Raw genomic sequence first — 13,593 nt, forward strand, 5'->3', positions numbered from 1 at the left:
ATTTGGGGAGAATAGGACATTTTAGGTAAACTGTTCTGAAATATTTCAACATTTTTATATTAAACATATGATTATGATATATATATGATTAAACACAAATTTATATCCTAATATTTGAGAAAGGTAATATGACTGGGTGATCATTTATCTTATATTTCTGATATTGCAGAGTTTGTTGTCTATTTCAAAATCCCCAATATATAACAAGGGAAGAATTGGAGTATTTTTAAAGGGAATATCTCAATAACATTGTTATACCTGAAGGTATTGCATTAACAACATATTAGCACACGCAATCATAAGATTACTCGGGCATTTTCAATAGCTTATTTTATTAGGTTTAGGGGTTGGGTTAGGGTTAACAAATATTTAATTGTTATCATCACTTACAGGCGTACACTAAATGATGACATTGATAAGAACAAACTTTGTCGACCGGCAAAGTATATAAAGTTGGAGGAGTTGGATCTGGATCCACCTTGGCCGTGCTCCGTACCCTGTTAGGACCATAATATGGTCCTACTGGGCCGTGGTACTGCCTCTTTCGAGCCCCTCAGAGACGCCAGTTTCCTCATCTGATGGCTGTTGATGGCGCTCACTTCTACCAAGATGGCAAGGGACCTCCAGCTTTCTTCTTGTCCCATGGGTGCCAAGAATTCAGGCAATAACTCTCACGTTATCCTGAGACACCGGCCCGGTTACGTGCCCAAGATTCCCACTACTCCCTTCCGGGACCAAATGTTGAACCTGTAGGCGCTCCCCTATGTGGAGAAAGACCCAACCTCCAACGTGCTGTATCCAGTACGCGCACTGCGCCTCTACTTGCGCCTTAGAACCTCTGAGCAGCTCTTTGTCTGTTTTCAAGGACAGCACTTGGGGAGTGCTGTCTCCAAACAGGGGTTGGCACATTGGGTTGTGGGTGCCATTAATTTGGCATACCAGTACCAAGATCGCCCGTGCCCACTGGTAGTGAGAGCTCACTCCACTCGGAGTATGGCCTCCTCGTGGGCAATGGCTCAAGGCGCCTCTCTGGCAGACATAATGCTGCGGGTTGGGCTATGCACGGTACCTTCGCGAGGATTTTACAACCTCCGAGTGGAACCAGTGTAAGCCCATGTCTTACACCCTATCACCGTATAGGACAGGCATCTGGCCTGGGTCGTACGCCTACTAAAGCGCCTTCTCCCCTTTTCAGGTGAGTCCACGCTATATAGCCTCCCTACTTTCCTCCATTAATCACTGAGCATTGGCATTTTTTGGTAAACAGGCGGAGCGGAGTGGTTTGTTAAAACCAAGTCCAGCATTGGTGGAGTACAGGATAAGGCAATGTTTTCTGACCTCGTATAATGCAGTGGAAATAAGTTTGTTTATTTAAAATAATTAATATTTGACTGAATAACACATATTTTTATGTGATCTGTGTTATTACTTTTGAATTAAAATTTGAAATGGTCTCTTCGTTTTTGTTTCTTTGTAGGCTACAGTATTGGCCTAGTTTGTTAATCATTGAGTTTGAATTAAGTCATTATAAATCCCTAAAATATCATATAAAATTGATTTTAGAAACTGCTACACTTATTGCCTCATTTTGAAAAATACACTTAATGTACAATTTGAAGATTATAATATCACAAATTGATCAATTGTTCACTAGCATACATCTGAACCAAATACTAAAAAAGTACTGAAGCAACATATGAGAAAAGTTTTATTTACCTTTAAGCAAACATGCTCATTGTTACATACAAGAGAAACTGTGGCACACGCTGTGTGCGGGTTGTCTTAAAAAACTAATGCAAAAACTGTACAATATGTACATGACAAAAAAATATAGCTGGTTGATATGTAACAGAAAAGCAAACTACAGGCATTTATATGATGGGATCTGACATTTCACACATATCAAAATGTTGCCATGTAAGCAGTTATCATATATGAACAACCCCTTCAAAACAATTACAGCCTTATTAGTGCAACTACAAATAATACTTTTATATTAGAAAACTTTAAACATTAGACTGCTCGTGTGCAATTATTTGTAAATATATGTTCTACACGCTGTTTTAATACTCCAAAGCTAAGTCAACTGTGTTCCTAAACCGAGCAAAAGCAAACAGTCCAAAGGTTAAAACCTAAAATGCCCAGACCAACGTTAAGCAAGTAAACGTATTTATCTTTTATTCATTAACATTACATCAGCATATTAAATATAAAGCAAACACTGTATTTGATGCACTGCATCATATCAAGAAAAATATACATTTAATGACTAATGACAACACCCCTGAATTAATATAAAAGACAAAAAAATCATTTGTATGCGTTTCATTGGTGTGTATTCTAGTAATACAAGTTATAATCTCCCTCCATCCTTGTAGTGTATGACACAAACACTACAACCCTCAGCATCACTTGAACGTTTTCAGGCGACGTCGCCTTTAGCGAAACATTTGACCTTCAACAAGAACATTCAGTTTCTATCTCTAATAAGAGAAAATCTTTTTCAGAAAATGGTAGCATATTAGAATGAAAGCCCGCTGCAGAAAGATGCCCTGTTTTGTGCCTGACAGAAAGACATGGTCTTAACCCGAACTCTTCTAAACCTTGTAAGTCCAATCGGTCTTTGAGTCACAAAGCTGTGCACTTTCCTTCACTGTACTGAGATTAACACAAACATTGACCCGTCTTTAAAGTCTATTGTGACAGAATTTAACATGAAATCCTTTAAAACAGTGCCTGTCTGTCAAGATGGGTAACAGAAAGATTCATGGTGGGTGTCAGTTTTTGAAGGCTCCGCAGCGGCTGGCTCGGCAGATAAACTCCTTCAGCATGTTGCCGTCGACTTGCCAGAAGGCAGCTGTCTGCGTGACCTCGGTCAAGTGGTTGACACAGAATTTAAAACAGAACTCCTCTAGATCCTTCGGATGACAGAGAGCAGGAACGTGAATGAGCAAGAAAGGAAAGCGATATAAACAATAATCAATATCATCCATGAATACGTGATCCGAAGCAAAGAATCAAACATTTTTTAGAGGGATTGGTGAAGAGCTAGTAAAACAGGTCTTTGCTACAGCTTCTAGTAAGCCACGCCCCCAGGGTGGAGTCGCGTTACCTCAGCATCATATCTGATGGCAGCAGACAGCAGGGAGAAAGCGTTCTCCACCGTGATGCCTCTCTTGATGATATGCTGACATAACTTTTTCAAACGGTTTTCACAATATGAGGTTGCCAGGTCCAGCAATCCTGTGAACGACAGACAGATCCAATTATTTGTAACGCAAATATCCACATCCCTGTAATAGCGTCAGTGTTTGGTGGACAAAGTGCTGAACCCACCGATGGCATCCTCCGGAGGAAGATCCACACTGTCTGTGTAAAGGAACTCAAGAAAAGAACGGTACACCGGGTAAGAGAACTGGTCGATTTCAATCACTTCTTTCATATCTTCATTCCAATGAGACTGGAACATTGATCTGAAGTGCTCACACCTGAGATGAGGGAATAAAGTGTTAAATAAACATAAAAACTTAAAATAAGAAGAGTGCCTTGAGACATCTAATCATGAACAGGAAGTCTTTAAACCAGACCGAGCTAAACTTTGTCGGACATCACCTGATTTTAAGGACAGATTTATGGACGTGGATGTACTTCCCGTCGATGCTGAATTTGAGGTCAGCCGTCTCTGGATTGTCAAATTCTTTTTTAAGGGACTGGGCCACAGTAAGGAAGTCATCATGCTCTTATAGAAACAAACACGTTACAGTTATATAAAACCGTTATAACACATTATTTTCTGAAGAATTAGATCATTTACAAATGTGCATGTGAACAAAGATCTGTCAATTTGAACTTAATCATCTAACAATGACATTGATGACAACACAAACTCACCCATGATGAGCAGCCGCCACATCACAGAGGGCGTGGCGAAGCAGGCGAACACGTCATCTGTGCTGGTAAAGTGCGTGAGGTGTGGCAGTACGATTGGCTGGCCACGGCACTGGCCCCACATGTACACCTGACCGCTCTGGGTCTTCGCCGCTGAGGTGTGTGTTGAATGGCAGGCGGCTATCTCTACAATCCTGATAAAGCAAGACAGAGGTGGAGCCGTAACATTAGAAAGCAAGAAATATGGGGAAGAAGGGAGGATATGAGGAAGAATATAAGCAGGCAGCACTAAATGGGAATAAGGGGAGTAAATGTCCAAAGGATGGGGTGGGGTAAAAGTCAACAAAACAGAGACATGTTGGATATGTTAGCATATCCAACTTTAAACCCAAACAAAAAAATGGCAAAAAAACTGGACTGTTCCTACAGAGAAGGAGCGATCAAGCAACTGCTTGGTTAGAAACTCAAAACAGGATAACTTACAGGAAACTCCCACTATACCAACAGGAAATCTCTCTAGGATGCAACAATGGCACTGACAAAATCCACAATGTTGAGCATTTTTTGCTCAAATAAACCTTTCTAGCTATGCCAAGATCCGCAATATTTTATTGGGTAGAAATTGAAAAAATGTCCTACAAAATTCAAAAAGGTTGAGAATTACATTCAAATGCCATAGAAAAATACTTTATTATCTCATTCCCTCACCTTCCTTTCTCAGTCATGACTTGGACGGGGCTGAGCTGATTGGTCTTGTTGCCAGTGCCCAGTTGACCGTACGTGTTGGCCCCCCATGCAAACAAGAGGCCTTCATCTGTCAGTGCTAAAGAATGAGCATAACCTGAGGCAATCTAAAACAGAGACAACATTACACTCATAACGTGAAGGGCACAACGTGAAACAGTCTGGATTTCTCAGATCCACAATGTTTATGTATTTATATTAAAGAGATAAATAATTCATCATTAATTTACCCTTATGTCATTCCAATCTGTATGACTTTCTTAAAAGGGGTCATATGGTGCGAATACGTGTTTTTATATGTCTTTGGTGTGCTATAAGTTGCCCATGCTTGTATTGACACGTAAAATTGAAAAAATTAAAGTGTCGGAACAAAGGATCTATTCTATCTAAAAGCGAATGCTCACCCAGACCTGCCTGAAACACCTCATGTAACCACAACCACACAAATCTACGTCAGTTCGTGGTATGATTTGACTAAGACCTCCCAAATGTATGCGCAAGTAAGGTGGGCGTAACTGTCAGTACAATTGCTTTTGAACCTGATGTTCCAAATATGGTAAGAAGCGTTACATTTCAGTCACACGCTTGCAGTATTCGAGCAATCACTACGCACTGTAACTGGTCAATCATAGCACACCTCGCATTGCAGAGCAATGAGCTTTGTAAAAAATCTGCATGTTTCAGAGTGGTGGAGTAGATACAAACATGCACGGTGGAAAATAAAGCATTTATTCTACCTTAAATCGTGTATACACATTGCATATCTAAACAAATAATATTCGTTTTAGCAGTGTCATATGACCCCTTTAAAAAAAAATCCTATATATATATCTTTTTTTTTTTGGCCCCCATTTACTTCCACTGAGTGGACACAAAACCACTGAGACATTTCTCAAAATATCTTCTTTTTTTCAAACGTTTTCCTGCTCTTACCTGCAGTACACAGTGGCCTTGCAGTGCAGCTAAGCGACAGGGTGTCAGCTGGTTCCCATTGTTGCCTATCCCCAGCTGGCCGTTTCCATTGTAACCCCACCCATAAACCTGTAACACATTTCACCAACATGCAACCAAGCAACAGTGAGAAATACAGAACAATCCCCAAAAAACCCCACACAGGTTAAGCCATTAGAACCATTAGAATCAACAATTACACAAGAATTGAGCAGCAGATTTGAAAATTCTAAATCAGGAAGATATTGATGGTTGATTCCATCTCTTACCTCACCGTTATCCGCCACGGCCATAGAGGAGGTCTGTCCGCAGGCTATACTGACCATCACTTTGTTCTGTAGACAGTTGGTCACCTTGCGGGGTGTTGGCTGGTTGGCGGTGGACCCTGAACCCACCTGACCGCAATTGTTGTAGCCCCATGCAAACACCTAGAAGGACACAAAATAAAGAACTGGTAACATTTAAATAATCTTATCGCGCTTTTCCACTGCATGGTACTGCACGGTACAGCTCACTGACAGAATACTCAATTCCTTTAGGGCTGTTTTACCCAAGCTATGTTGTACAATAAACATTAATGACGCTGAATTTGCATTATAAGCCTACACATGGAGTGACATGCAGTGTTAGGCCCGAGCTGATCTTGGCCGCAGTGAGAACAAAAGCCCTCACAGTTTAGCAAACAAGGTCACATGTCCCTCGCCACAGCTAACACAGCAAGGCTAAGCGGGTAACTAAACTTGCTTAAGAGAACGAGGGGCGTTCAAACTTAAATCCACCTTTAAGTACTTTCAAATCTAACTTCATATTTAACCAACATTTATACCACAGTAATAATGGCGAACTTGTTATATGCAAAGAAGAAGGAAGGATTTGGCTTGGATTAAAGGATTGGCACGTGAAAACATTCTATCCTGAAACTGAATGGCCATGAGCTGCCATCGGTTTAACTACAAGTAATCCTGAAGAAAATGCCTGTATTCAGAAACAGCTTGATGTATATATTTTGCAGATTCCAGTAGATCAAATTGTTTAGCATAGCGGTAGCAACGGCCACGGATTGGGTTTCAATCTCCTAAATGCATAGTTGCAAAGGTTTATCTACATTGTAGAACCAACATAGTTTTCATGTCTCACCTCCCCCTCATGGGTCAGAGCTAAAGAGTGATGAGATCCACAGGCAATCTCAGTCACCCTCTTGTTCAGCAGGTTAGTAGACACCAGGGCAGGGGAAACACCTTGATTGGTCGTTCCATTGCCCAGCTGACTGTATCCATTATGCCCCCATGCATACAGCTCGCCCTCTGGAAGGACAGGGAATTAAAAAACATTACAATCTCCAAACAATCCTTCACTGGGTCAGACTTCTCAGTTCAGGGTTCTGTAGAACACAAAAGAAGATATTTTCAAGTACGTTGGGAAACAAAAAAACGTGGACCCCATTGACTTCTATAGTATGGACAACCAATGAGACATTTCTCAAAATTTCTTCTTTTGTGTTTCAAAAAAGAAAGAGTCATATGCAGGTTTTGAACAACAAGAGTGTGAATAAATGATGTAAACAGTATTTTTTTGAGGGGGGTTAACTGTGGCTTCAAGCATGAGCTTACCTTCAGTCACTAGCAGAACGTGTGGTCCGCTGCCATAGCTCAGACTGACTACCTTTTTCCCGCTCAGACCGTCTAGCTTTTTAGGGACAATAGTGCTTTGACTGTCTCCAGTGCCAAGACAATTACTGCAGTTCATACCCAAAACATACACCTGTGTGTGAGGAAGACGCTTAGTACAAAAATATGCATAACTACTCACAAAAACCAAGATGTTATAAGTAGCTTACTTCATCATCATGGGTGATGAAAATGGCTTCGTTTGCAGACGTTCCAAAGATGCATGCCTTACGTATGGAGGCGATCTCCTGCGTGTCTAACAGGGTGAAGAGAGGCCACTTACTAACATCCACCATGGCAACACTCCTTGTTATGAAGCGATGGGCGGGGTTAAAGCCGGGGACCCAATATGCGTTTCCAGTGGGTTTGTTTGTGCCTACGAAGCACAAAGATGTCAGAAATGTTTGTCTATGGAAAGATATTAAACACGTTAGTAGTCTTTTATCTTAAAGACGTAGATGGCACAGACTCCATCTGGCAGTCTGGTGACTTAGAGCTCTATAAATATGACGAGGAAAGCAATGAAGGCAGATGATTTTGTTTAAATAAACGTTGTGTACAGCAGAGGAAAGAAAGCCATGTCAGGGTGAGTAAAAGATGACAGAATGGTCAGGAAGTCTGTGCCAGTCTTTAGATTTGATGAGTTAGTGTGTTTCTATATAAAGCTTTCAAAAAGTCTGCAAGTGCATGATGTCTAGTTAAAAAACATCTGTTCAGATTTTAAAAGTCTTGTAGTGTATTCCAGCCTATAGGGTGAACTGGTCCTTTAAATTTCTGTTTCACTTTTTATATCGTGCTGCTGTAGCCTGGGCTTCACATTAACCATTGCAACGTGCAGTTCGTCATTAACATCTTATGCATATTACAAATAACTTATTTGATTTGTATTCCACTAACATGACCCATTTAACACAGCAAATAGCTTTAACATTGCACAACAAGGCTCTTATATTTCAATGCGTAAAGAACTGGTGAATGATAAGCAGAAAACAGATAAGAGCGCATAGCTGCCAAAATCCATATTTCTGATTTACGTTATACCTCATGTTTGCAGATTATCGCTTTCAGTTTATTAAAATAATCGGGGTTCAGTCATAACTGCACATGAAAAAAATTAGGAAGACCTAACAGTAAACCAAAGCACACGACTGAATGCAGTCAGGACAGCTCTGTTAGCTTAACAGCTACAGCATCACTGCATTAGGACACAAGATGAAGTTACGCAACAAAACACCAGAAGGGGTTTTCATCAAGACAACAGCCTACCTGATGACTACTGGAGTTTAATATGACGCATTTATATTTGTTATCCAGTTATCTCACGGAAGCGCGTTCACGTCTGTGTGAGGAAACGGAGGCACTTGTTTCCTGATCCCTGCGGTTGCTACGGGTGCTTGACCGACTTGCCATGTGTCCAATCACAGAACGGTTGCGCTTCCCAGATTGGCCAGTAGACGGAGGCGCAAAGAGATAGGGGCGGGGCTCAGGAATTGGCGTCATAAACGCTCTGCGTAAACTTGATGCGAATTCAAAAAATCAACTGTGAAATTATTACATTTAACATATAAGTAACTTTTGTTTGTATTTATTTACTTATTTTAACGTTTTATTATCATTAGGTAAATTGCGAAATCGTTGAGAAGTCCACGTTTAGAAACGTTAGTAACACATCAAATGAATAAATAAATAAACGATGTCTCTATAAATGCTCAAAACAGCGACACCTATGGACGCAAATGTCATTGACATATTAATTAAAGGTGGAGTTTGCCATTTAGAAATCAAGAAGTCGATACACCTGTTCAAGAATGCGGACAAACTCGTTCACGGTGAGTATCAAGCTAATAGTTTCAGGTGCGCCCTTGATAGGTAACCGTGGTACCGCGTACGATTCCTCAAGAAAACCGAAGACGACATACAAAACAACAGCGTTGAATTCACGTTTATCAAACCAGGATGGGTCTCTTTAAATCCAAAGAGCTCCATAAACTTCCTCAGGTTCTCCTCATGGGTTTGGATTCGGCCGGAAAATCCACTTTGCTCTTCCGACAGCAACAAGGCGTCGTGATGGAGACGTCGCCAACTGTGGGCTTCAATGTCGCAACAGTAGAACTGGACAAGAAAACGTCCCTCACGGTATGGGACGTGGGTGGACAAAAGACCATGAGGTCCAATTGGAAGTTCTTCCTGGAGGAATGCAAGGTTCTCGTTTTCGTGGTGGACAGCAGTGACCGTGCCAGGATGGGGGAAGCTCAGAAAGCCCTAAAGAAGATCCTGAACGATGAGAACATGAAAGGAGTTCCTCTGATGGTGCTGGCCAACAAAAAGGACCTCACAAACACCATGACTATCAGAGAAGTGTCCACATTGTTGGAGCTGGACAGTTACATGGATCGGGTGTGGGAGATCCAAGCTTGTAGCGCCCTGAAGGGAATGGGACTCAAACAAGCCTTCATTTCTGTATCTAAACTAATTAAAAAGTCTGTCAGATGACAGAAACATGACTTTTTTATATTTGGACAGTTTGTTTCTATGTAATCGTAGACGAAGGGCAAGAGGTTTTATCCTTCTTGTCATATTAAAACTTGGGATAAAATAAATAAAGGCAATATGTTTGACTGAAAGCTTGTGAGAAGTTTGAACTACTGGAATAGCAGTTTTGTTTATGCTTTACATATTGTATCTATTTATAGCCCTTGACGTGCTTGATTGTAAACATGTACCATGACCATCTCTTTTATGAGTTAAGCACATTTGTTTGTTATTTTGTTTCCGAATAGAGCAGACTTCAATGTAGCAATGCAAACTGATGCCAAACACTGTGTGCGGCAAACAAATGTGATGTGATGTATGGAATGTTGTGATTTGTCAAATGTGATAACTCGCTCAAACAAACAAATTGTTACTCTTGACAAATGAAAAAAGGCGCTTCTTTGTTGGACCTTTTATTCTTGTTTAAATATGATACAGTAGTGGAATTAAAATGATACATCTTACATTAAAGAGCAGTAAAACAGAAATAAAACCATTTTCAATGTTTTACCATCATATTCAACCGATAAGGAATCTGATTCTAGAGCAGTTTAAAAAGCTCCTCTTTCACACAGCATGCACACGTTTAGTGTGATTATGGCAGAAATGTGAGTCAAAAGTTCAGTGTGTGCTTCTATTGTTTCCAATTTGTCTTTACCACCCCAGTTATGCAAACCCACGCCTTCTGCATACGCAATAAATGCGTAATGTATTAACTGCAGTCTAATCCGTTTCCCTCTGAATAGCTTATATAACTGCAAAGTTAATTCGCTGTATTTAATATTAGAGTCTATCTAGTCTTGTTTGGATACTGATGGAGTCCTTTTTAAATCTGCTAAAGCCCTCCATGATTGCCAGAGAAGGAGTGCAGGCACCACCACCCAGATCCCGTTGAAGAACACCAGGTAGACCCACATGTACAGCCAGTTGTCGGTGTTCAGGTTGGGGCTTCCGATGAGCCAGTCTGGACAGAAGGTCATCCAGCCCCCGTACAACTCGCACACACACAGAGTGATCTGAATGAAGTGCCTGGGTCAGAAACGAAGTGAAGTTGACACAAGTCAGTGTTCGAGGTTATGAAACTGTCCTAATGGTTTTAATGTGTGGTCAATGGATTTGACTAAAAATAGTTTTCTTCAGTTTTACCTGTAGTGTTTGTTTTTGATGATGGCGTAGATCAGAAGCAGGGCCAAAGAGCCATCTAAAACCACCGTCAGAAGCTCTAGAGATACTATCGTTGGGTCAGAGTACAACCAGCGTTCATCTGCCTTGCCATATTCTTTCCCTGTAAAGTATTTAAACCCCAACATTACATGCATATAAGACATATTAGGCTCAATGTGTCTAGGTTTATTCGCTCAACATCTCCACCATAAAACCGCTAATGGTATGGCCCGGGATATGACTATAACAATAACAAACCTGCTGCAATGTGCTCTCATGTTCTGAGAATGAATAAGCGTACCCACAAATAAGATTTAAGTGTTACTTTGTAAAACTACTATGACAAATAACGTAATAACATACTTTTGAAAATGTGATGCTTGTAGGGATTAAAAGACACTTCAAAACAGTTTAAACATTTGTTTTTCAAGACATCAAGTGTGAAAAGATGGAAAGGAACGATAACTATAAAAAAATGAAAATAAAAACTTTATTTTGATCTTTTTAAAAAATATTGAGTGTGGTGTGGGACAGAATACCAACAAACGCCACATGGTGTCGTCCTGATACAGTGTAATAGTGGCACATTCAAACAAAAAAATAATTTAAAGCCAACCATAACGTTAAAAATATTAGTAATTACACCAACATATGATAATGTAATGTAAATTCAGGTTTTACATTTTTATTGATACGTTTGTAAATTTCAAAAGGATTTTGATTGGCTGTCAACGTTCTATCATCTTCTAGCAGGAGAAAAGCCCTAAAAGTGATTATTACAATGATATCTTATTCCTAATATGCATCTTTAGAGTTGTATACGTTACTGTACGCACAAAGCATAATATAAACTTCTTACTCACACAGCTCTGCAAACAGGTTGTCAGAAGTTGCAACATTTCCAACCAGTGACATGTACACAAAGGGTCCCTCCTAAAGTTACACGGTATAAAGCGAGCATGCTGTTGTTAGCGAAATAGTATGACACGAACATGTCACCAGAATATATTTTTAAGGATATTTGCACTTACCAGAGTAAAATGAACTATTGCGTCGTAAAACAGCCACACGAGGACCCATCTATCAGCAGTCGAACATTTGTTCCCCCACTTTTGCGCAAAAACGTATCCGACCGCAAACTGCCCCACACACGCGAGGAGAGAATAAACAGTGACTTTATTGAAAAGTGCAGTTTCGCCGGATTCTGCCATTATGTACTTTCATAACTTGCAATGCAATGACATGTGTGTTGGTGTGTTGAATGAATGACAGCTGCAGGCTCCGCCCATCGTTCTAACGGCAGAACTTTGCACCCATAGGCTTGCCCGGCACTCTCTCCACTTTCGACAGTCCACGTCACAGAACTGTGTGAACATTTTGGCGCCAAGCCGCTCACCCTTGCGACTTAAAACTACAAATTTACAATATTCACATTATTCCATAGATTAGCCATGATATTTGTAGTAAAACTTTGGTAATAAATATGAATATAAAAAAACAAAATATGTTGCTATATTAGAACCATGCACATACCGGAAGTTAACTTCGGGCTAGATGCATGCGTCCGATTAAACTGTCTATGAAAAGCGTTTCAAAGTTTGAAGTTTCCTTTTTAGCCACTTATGAATGTTAATATTTTTTATCGCCACAACATGTGGTTAGTGGTCACCTACTTAAAGGTTCAAAAGTATTCCGAATATTACAAATGTGACAAAAGGTTAAAAACTTAAGAAAAATCCCTTGTACTTCCATCTTGAGGTAAGAGTAAAATTTGCCCAAAATATAAATGCATATGTGACCTGGACAACAAAACCTTAAGTAGCACGGGAACATTTTTAGTAATCGGCAAACATCATTAGGATATTCAGTCAAGATTATGTTCCATGAAGTTGTTTTATAAATTTCCTGCCGTAAATGTATAAAAAAATTAATTTTGTGAGTTGATGGCTTACTACAGTGCCACTGATAAACAAATTCAAAGTCGATTTTCTAAAAGAAATTGCTTTTTTCACAACGTCAGATTCCAGCTTTGTAAACAGTTGTTGTTGCGCCAGATATTATCATTTCCTAACGAACCATATTATCAATAAAAAATCTTATTTCTTCAGCTTTCAGATGATGTAAAAATCTCAATTTCGAAACGTTGACCCTTAAGACTGGTTTATCGTCCAGGGTCACGTATGTAAACACTGACATTACATCCCCATGGACACTCTGCCCTGATGTGACTAGCATTACATTTATTTGAACACAGGTATCTCAATCTTTACACAGTTCAAGGCACCACTAAACAAAACGTTTGAGACCGAGAAGGATCTGAGACAAGTTAAAAGGCCAGACAAAGGAAGATGAGGAAAGGGTAACAGACAAAGGAGAACAGACACAAACATATCAGAAGGTCAATCATAAGAGAGCAATGAAAGGATGGCTAACAGCAAGTTTATTTTGGTTAGGTTCATCAATACATAAAGCACGTCCTGAGGGAGTGATGAGTGAGAGATGTGTTGCCATAGAAAGGTGAGGAGGTGGAGGAGGGAGGTCGTATAGGTTGAGAATCGTGGGTAATTGCGATCCATATGAAAAGAATGTGAAGGGAGCAGAATGTAAGGGATCAATTACAAGTCAGCCAGCAGACTAGAGGAGAATT

The 13,593-nt window shown here is 40.1% G+C and overlaps 3 protein-coding genes across 3 annotated transcripts; 1 reads left to right on the forward strand and 2 right to left on the reverse strand.

Annotated features, from left to right (window-relative positions):
• Positions 1-1,691: 1,691 nt before the first annotated feature.
• On the reverse strand, positions 1,692-8,653 carry rcbtb1 (regulator of chromosome condensation (RCC1) and BTB (POZ) domain containing protein 1). The gene is made up of 12 exons (XM_056763598.1): positions 8,517-8,653; positions 7,421-7,626; positions 7,194-7,344; positions 6,721-6,887; positions 5,853-6,011; positions 5,566-5,673; positions 4,597-4,739; positions 3,892-4,082; positions 3,613-3,739; positions 3,337-3,488; positions 3,113-3,243; positions 1,692-2,918 (listed from the first exon to the last, which is right to left on the reverse strand). Exons 2-12 carry the CDS (start codon positions 7,544-7,546, stop codon positions 2,778-2,780), a joined length of 1,596 nt encoding a protein of 531 aa, XP_056619576.1. The 5' UTR covers positions 7,547-7,626; positions 8,517-8,653; the 3' UTR covers positions 1,692-2,777.
• Positions 8,654-8,755: 102 nt separating this feature from the next.
• Positions 8,756-10,298, forward strand: arl11 (ADP-ribosylation factor-like 11). The gene has a single exon (XM_056763646.1). It carries the CDS (start codon positions 9,207-9,209, stop codon positions 9,741-9,743), a length of 537 nt encoding a protein of 178 aa, XP_056619624.1. The 5' UTR covers positions 8,756-9,206; the 3' UTR covers positions 9,744-10,298.
• A 150-nt stretch (positions 10,299-10,448) lies between these two features.
• ebpl (EBP like) lies at positions 10,449-13,590 on the reverse strand. Its single transcript, XM_056763632.1, has 4 exons — positions 11,978-13,590; positions 11,810-11,879; positions 10,929-11,067; positions 10,449-10,811 (listed from the first exon to the last, which is right to left on the reverse strand). Exons 1-4 carry the CDS (start codon positions 12,155-12,157, stop codon positions 10,577-10,579), a joined length of 624 nt encoding a protein of 207 aa, XP_056619610.1. The 5' UTR covers positions 12,158-13,590; the 3' UTR covers positions 10,449-10,576.
• Positions 13,591-13,593: the final 3 nt, after the last annotated feature.

This window comes from Triplophysa dalaica, chromosome 2, assembly GCF_015846415.1.
Source record: "Triplophysa dalaica isolate WHDGS20190420 chromosome 2, ASM1584641v1, whole genome shotgun sequence".
Lineage (NCBI taxonomy): Eukaryota > Metazoa > Chordata > Actinopteri > Cypriniformes > Nemacheilidae > Triplophysa > Triplophysa dalaica.

Excerpts from the sequence above, each read along its gene's own strand:
- arl11 (XM_056763646.1), top strand. The coding sequence starts at position 9,207 with ATGGGTCTCTTTAAATCCAAAGAGCTCCATAAACTTCCTCAGGTTCTC.
- rcbtb1 (XM_056763598.1), bottom strand. The coding sequence starts at position 7,546 with ATGGTGGATGTTAGTAAGTGGCCTCTCTTCACCCTGTTAGACACGCAG. Across the intron at positions 3,489-3,612 it reads AAATCTGTCCTTAAAATCAG|GTGTGAGCACTTCAGATCAA; the intron begins GTGATGTCCGAC and ends CCCTCATCTCAG. Across the intron at positions 3,244-3,336 it reads TCCTCCGGAGGATGCCATCG|GATTGCTGGACCTGGCAACC; the intron begins GTGGGTTCAGCA and ends TGTCGTTCACAG.
- ebpl (XM_056763632.1), bottom strand. The coding sequence starts at position 12,157 with ATGGCAGAATCCGGCGAAACTGCACTTTTCAATAAAGTCACTGTTTAT. Across the intron at positions 11,880-11,977 it reads CAATAGTTCATTTTACTCTG|GAGGGACCCTTTGTGTACAT; the intron begins GTAAGTGCAAAT and ends GTGTAACTTTAG. Across the intron at positions 10,812-10,928 it reads ATCAAAAACAAACACTACAG|GCACTTCATTCAGATCACTC; the intron begins GTAAAACTGAAG and ends TTTCTGACCCAG.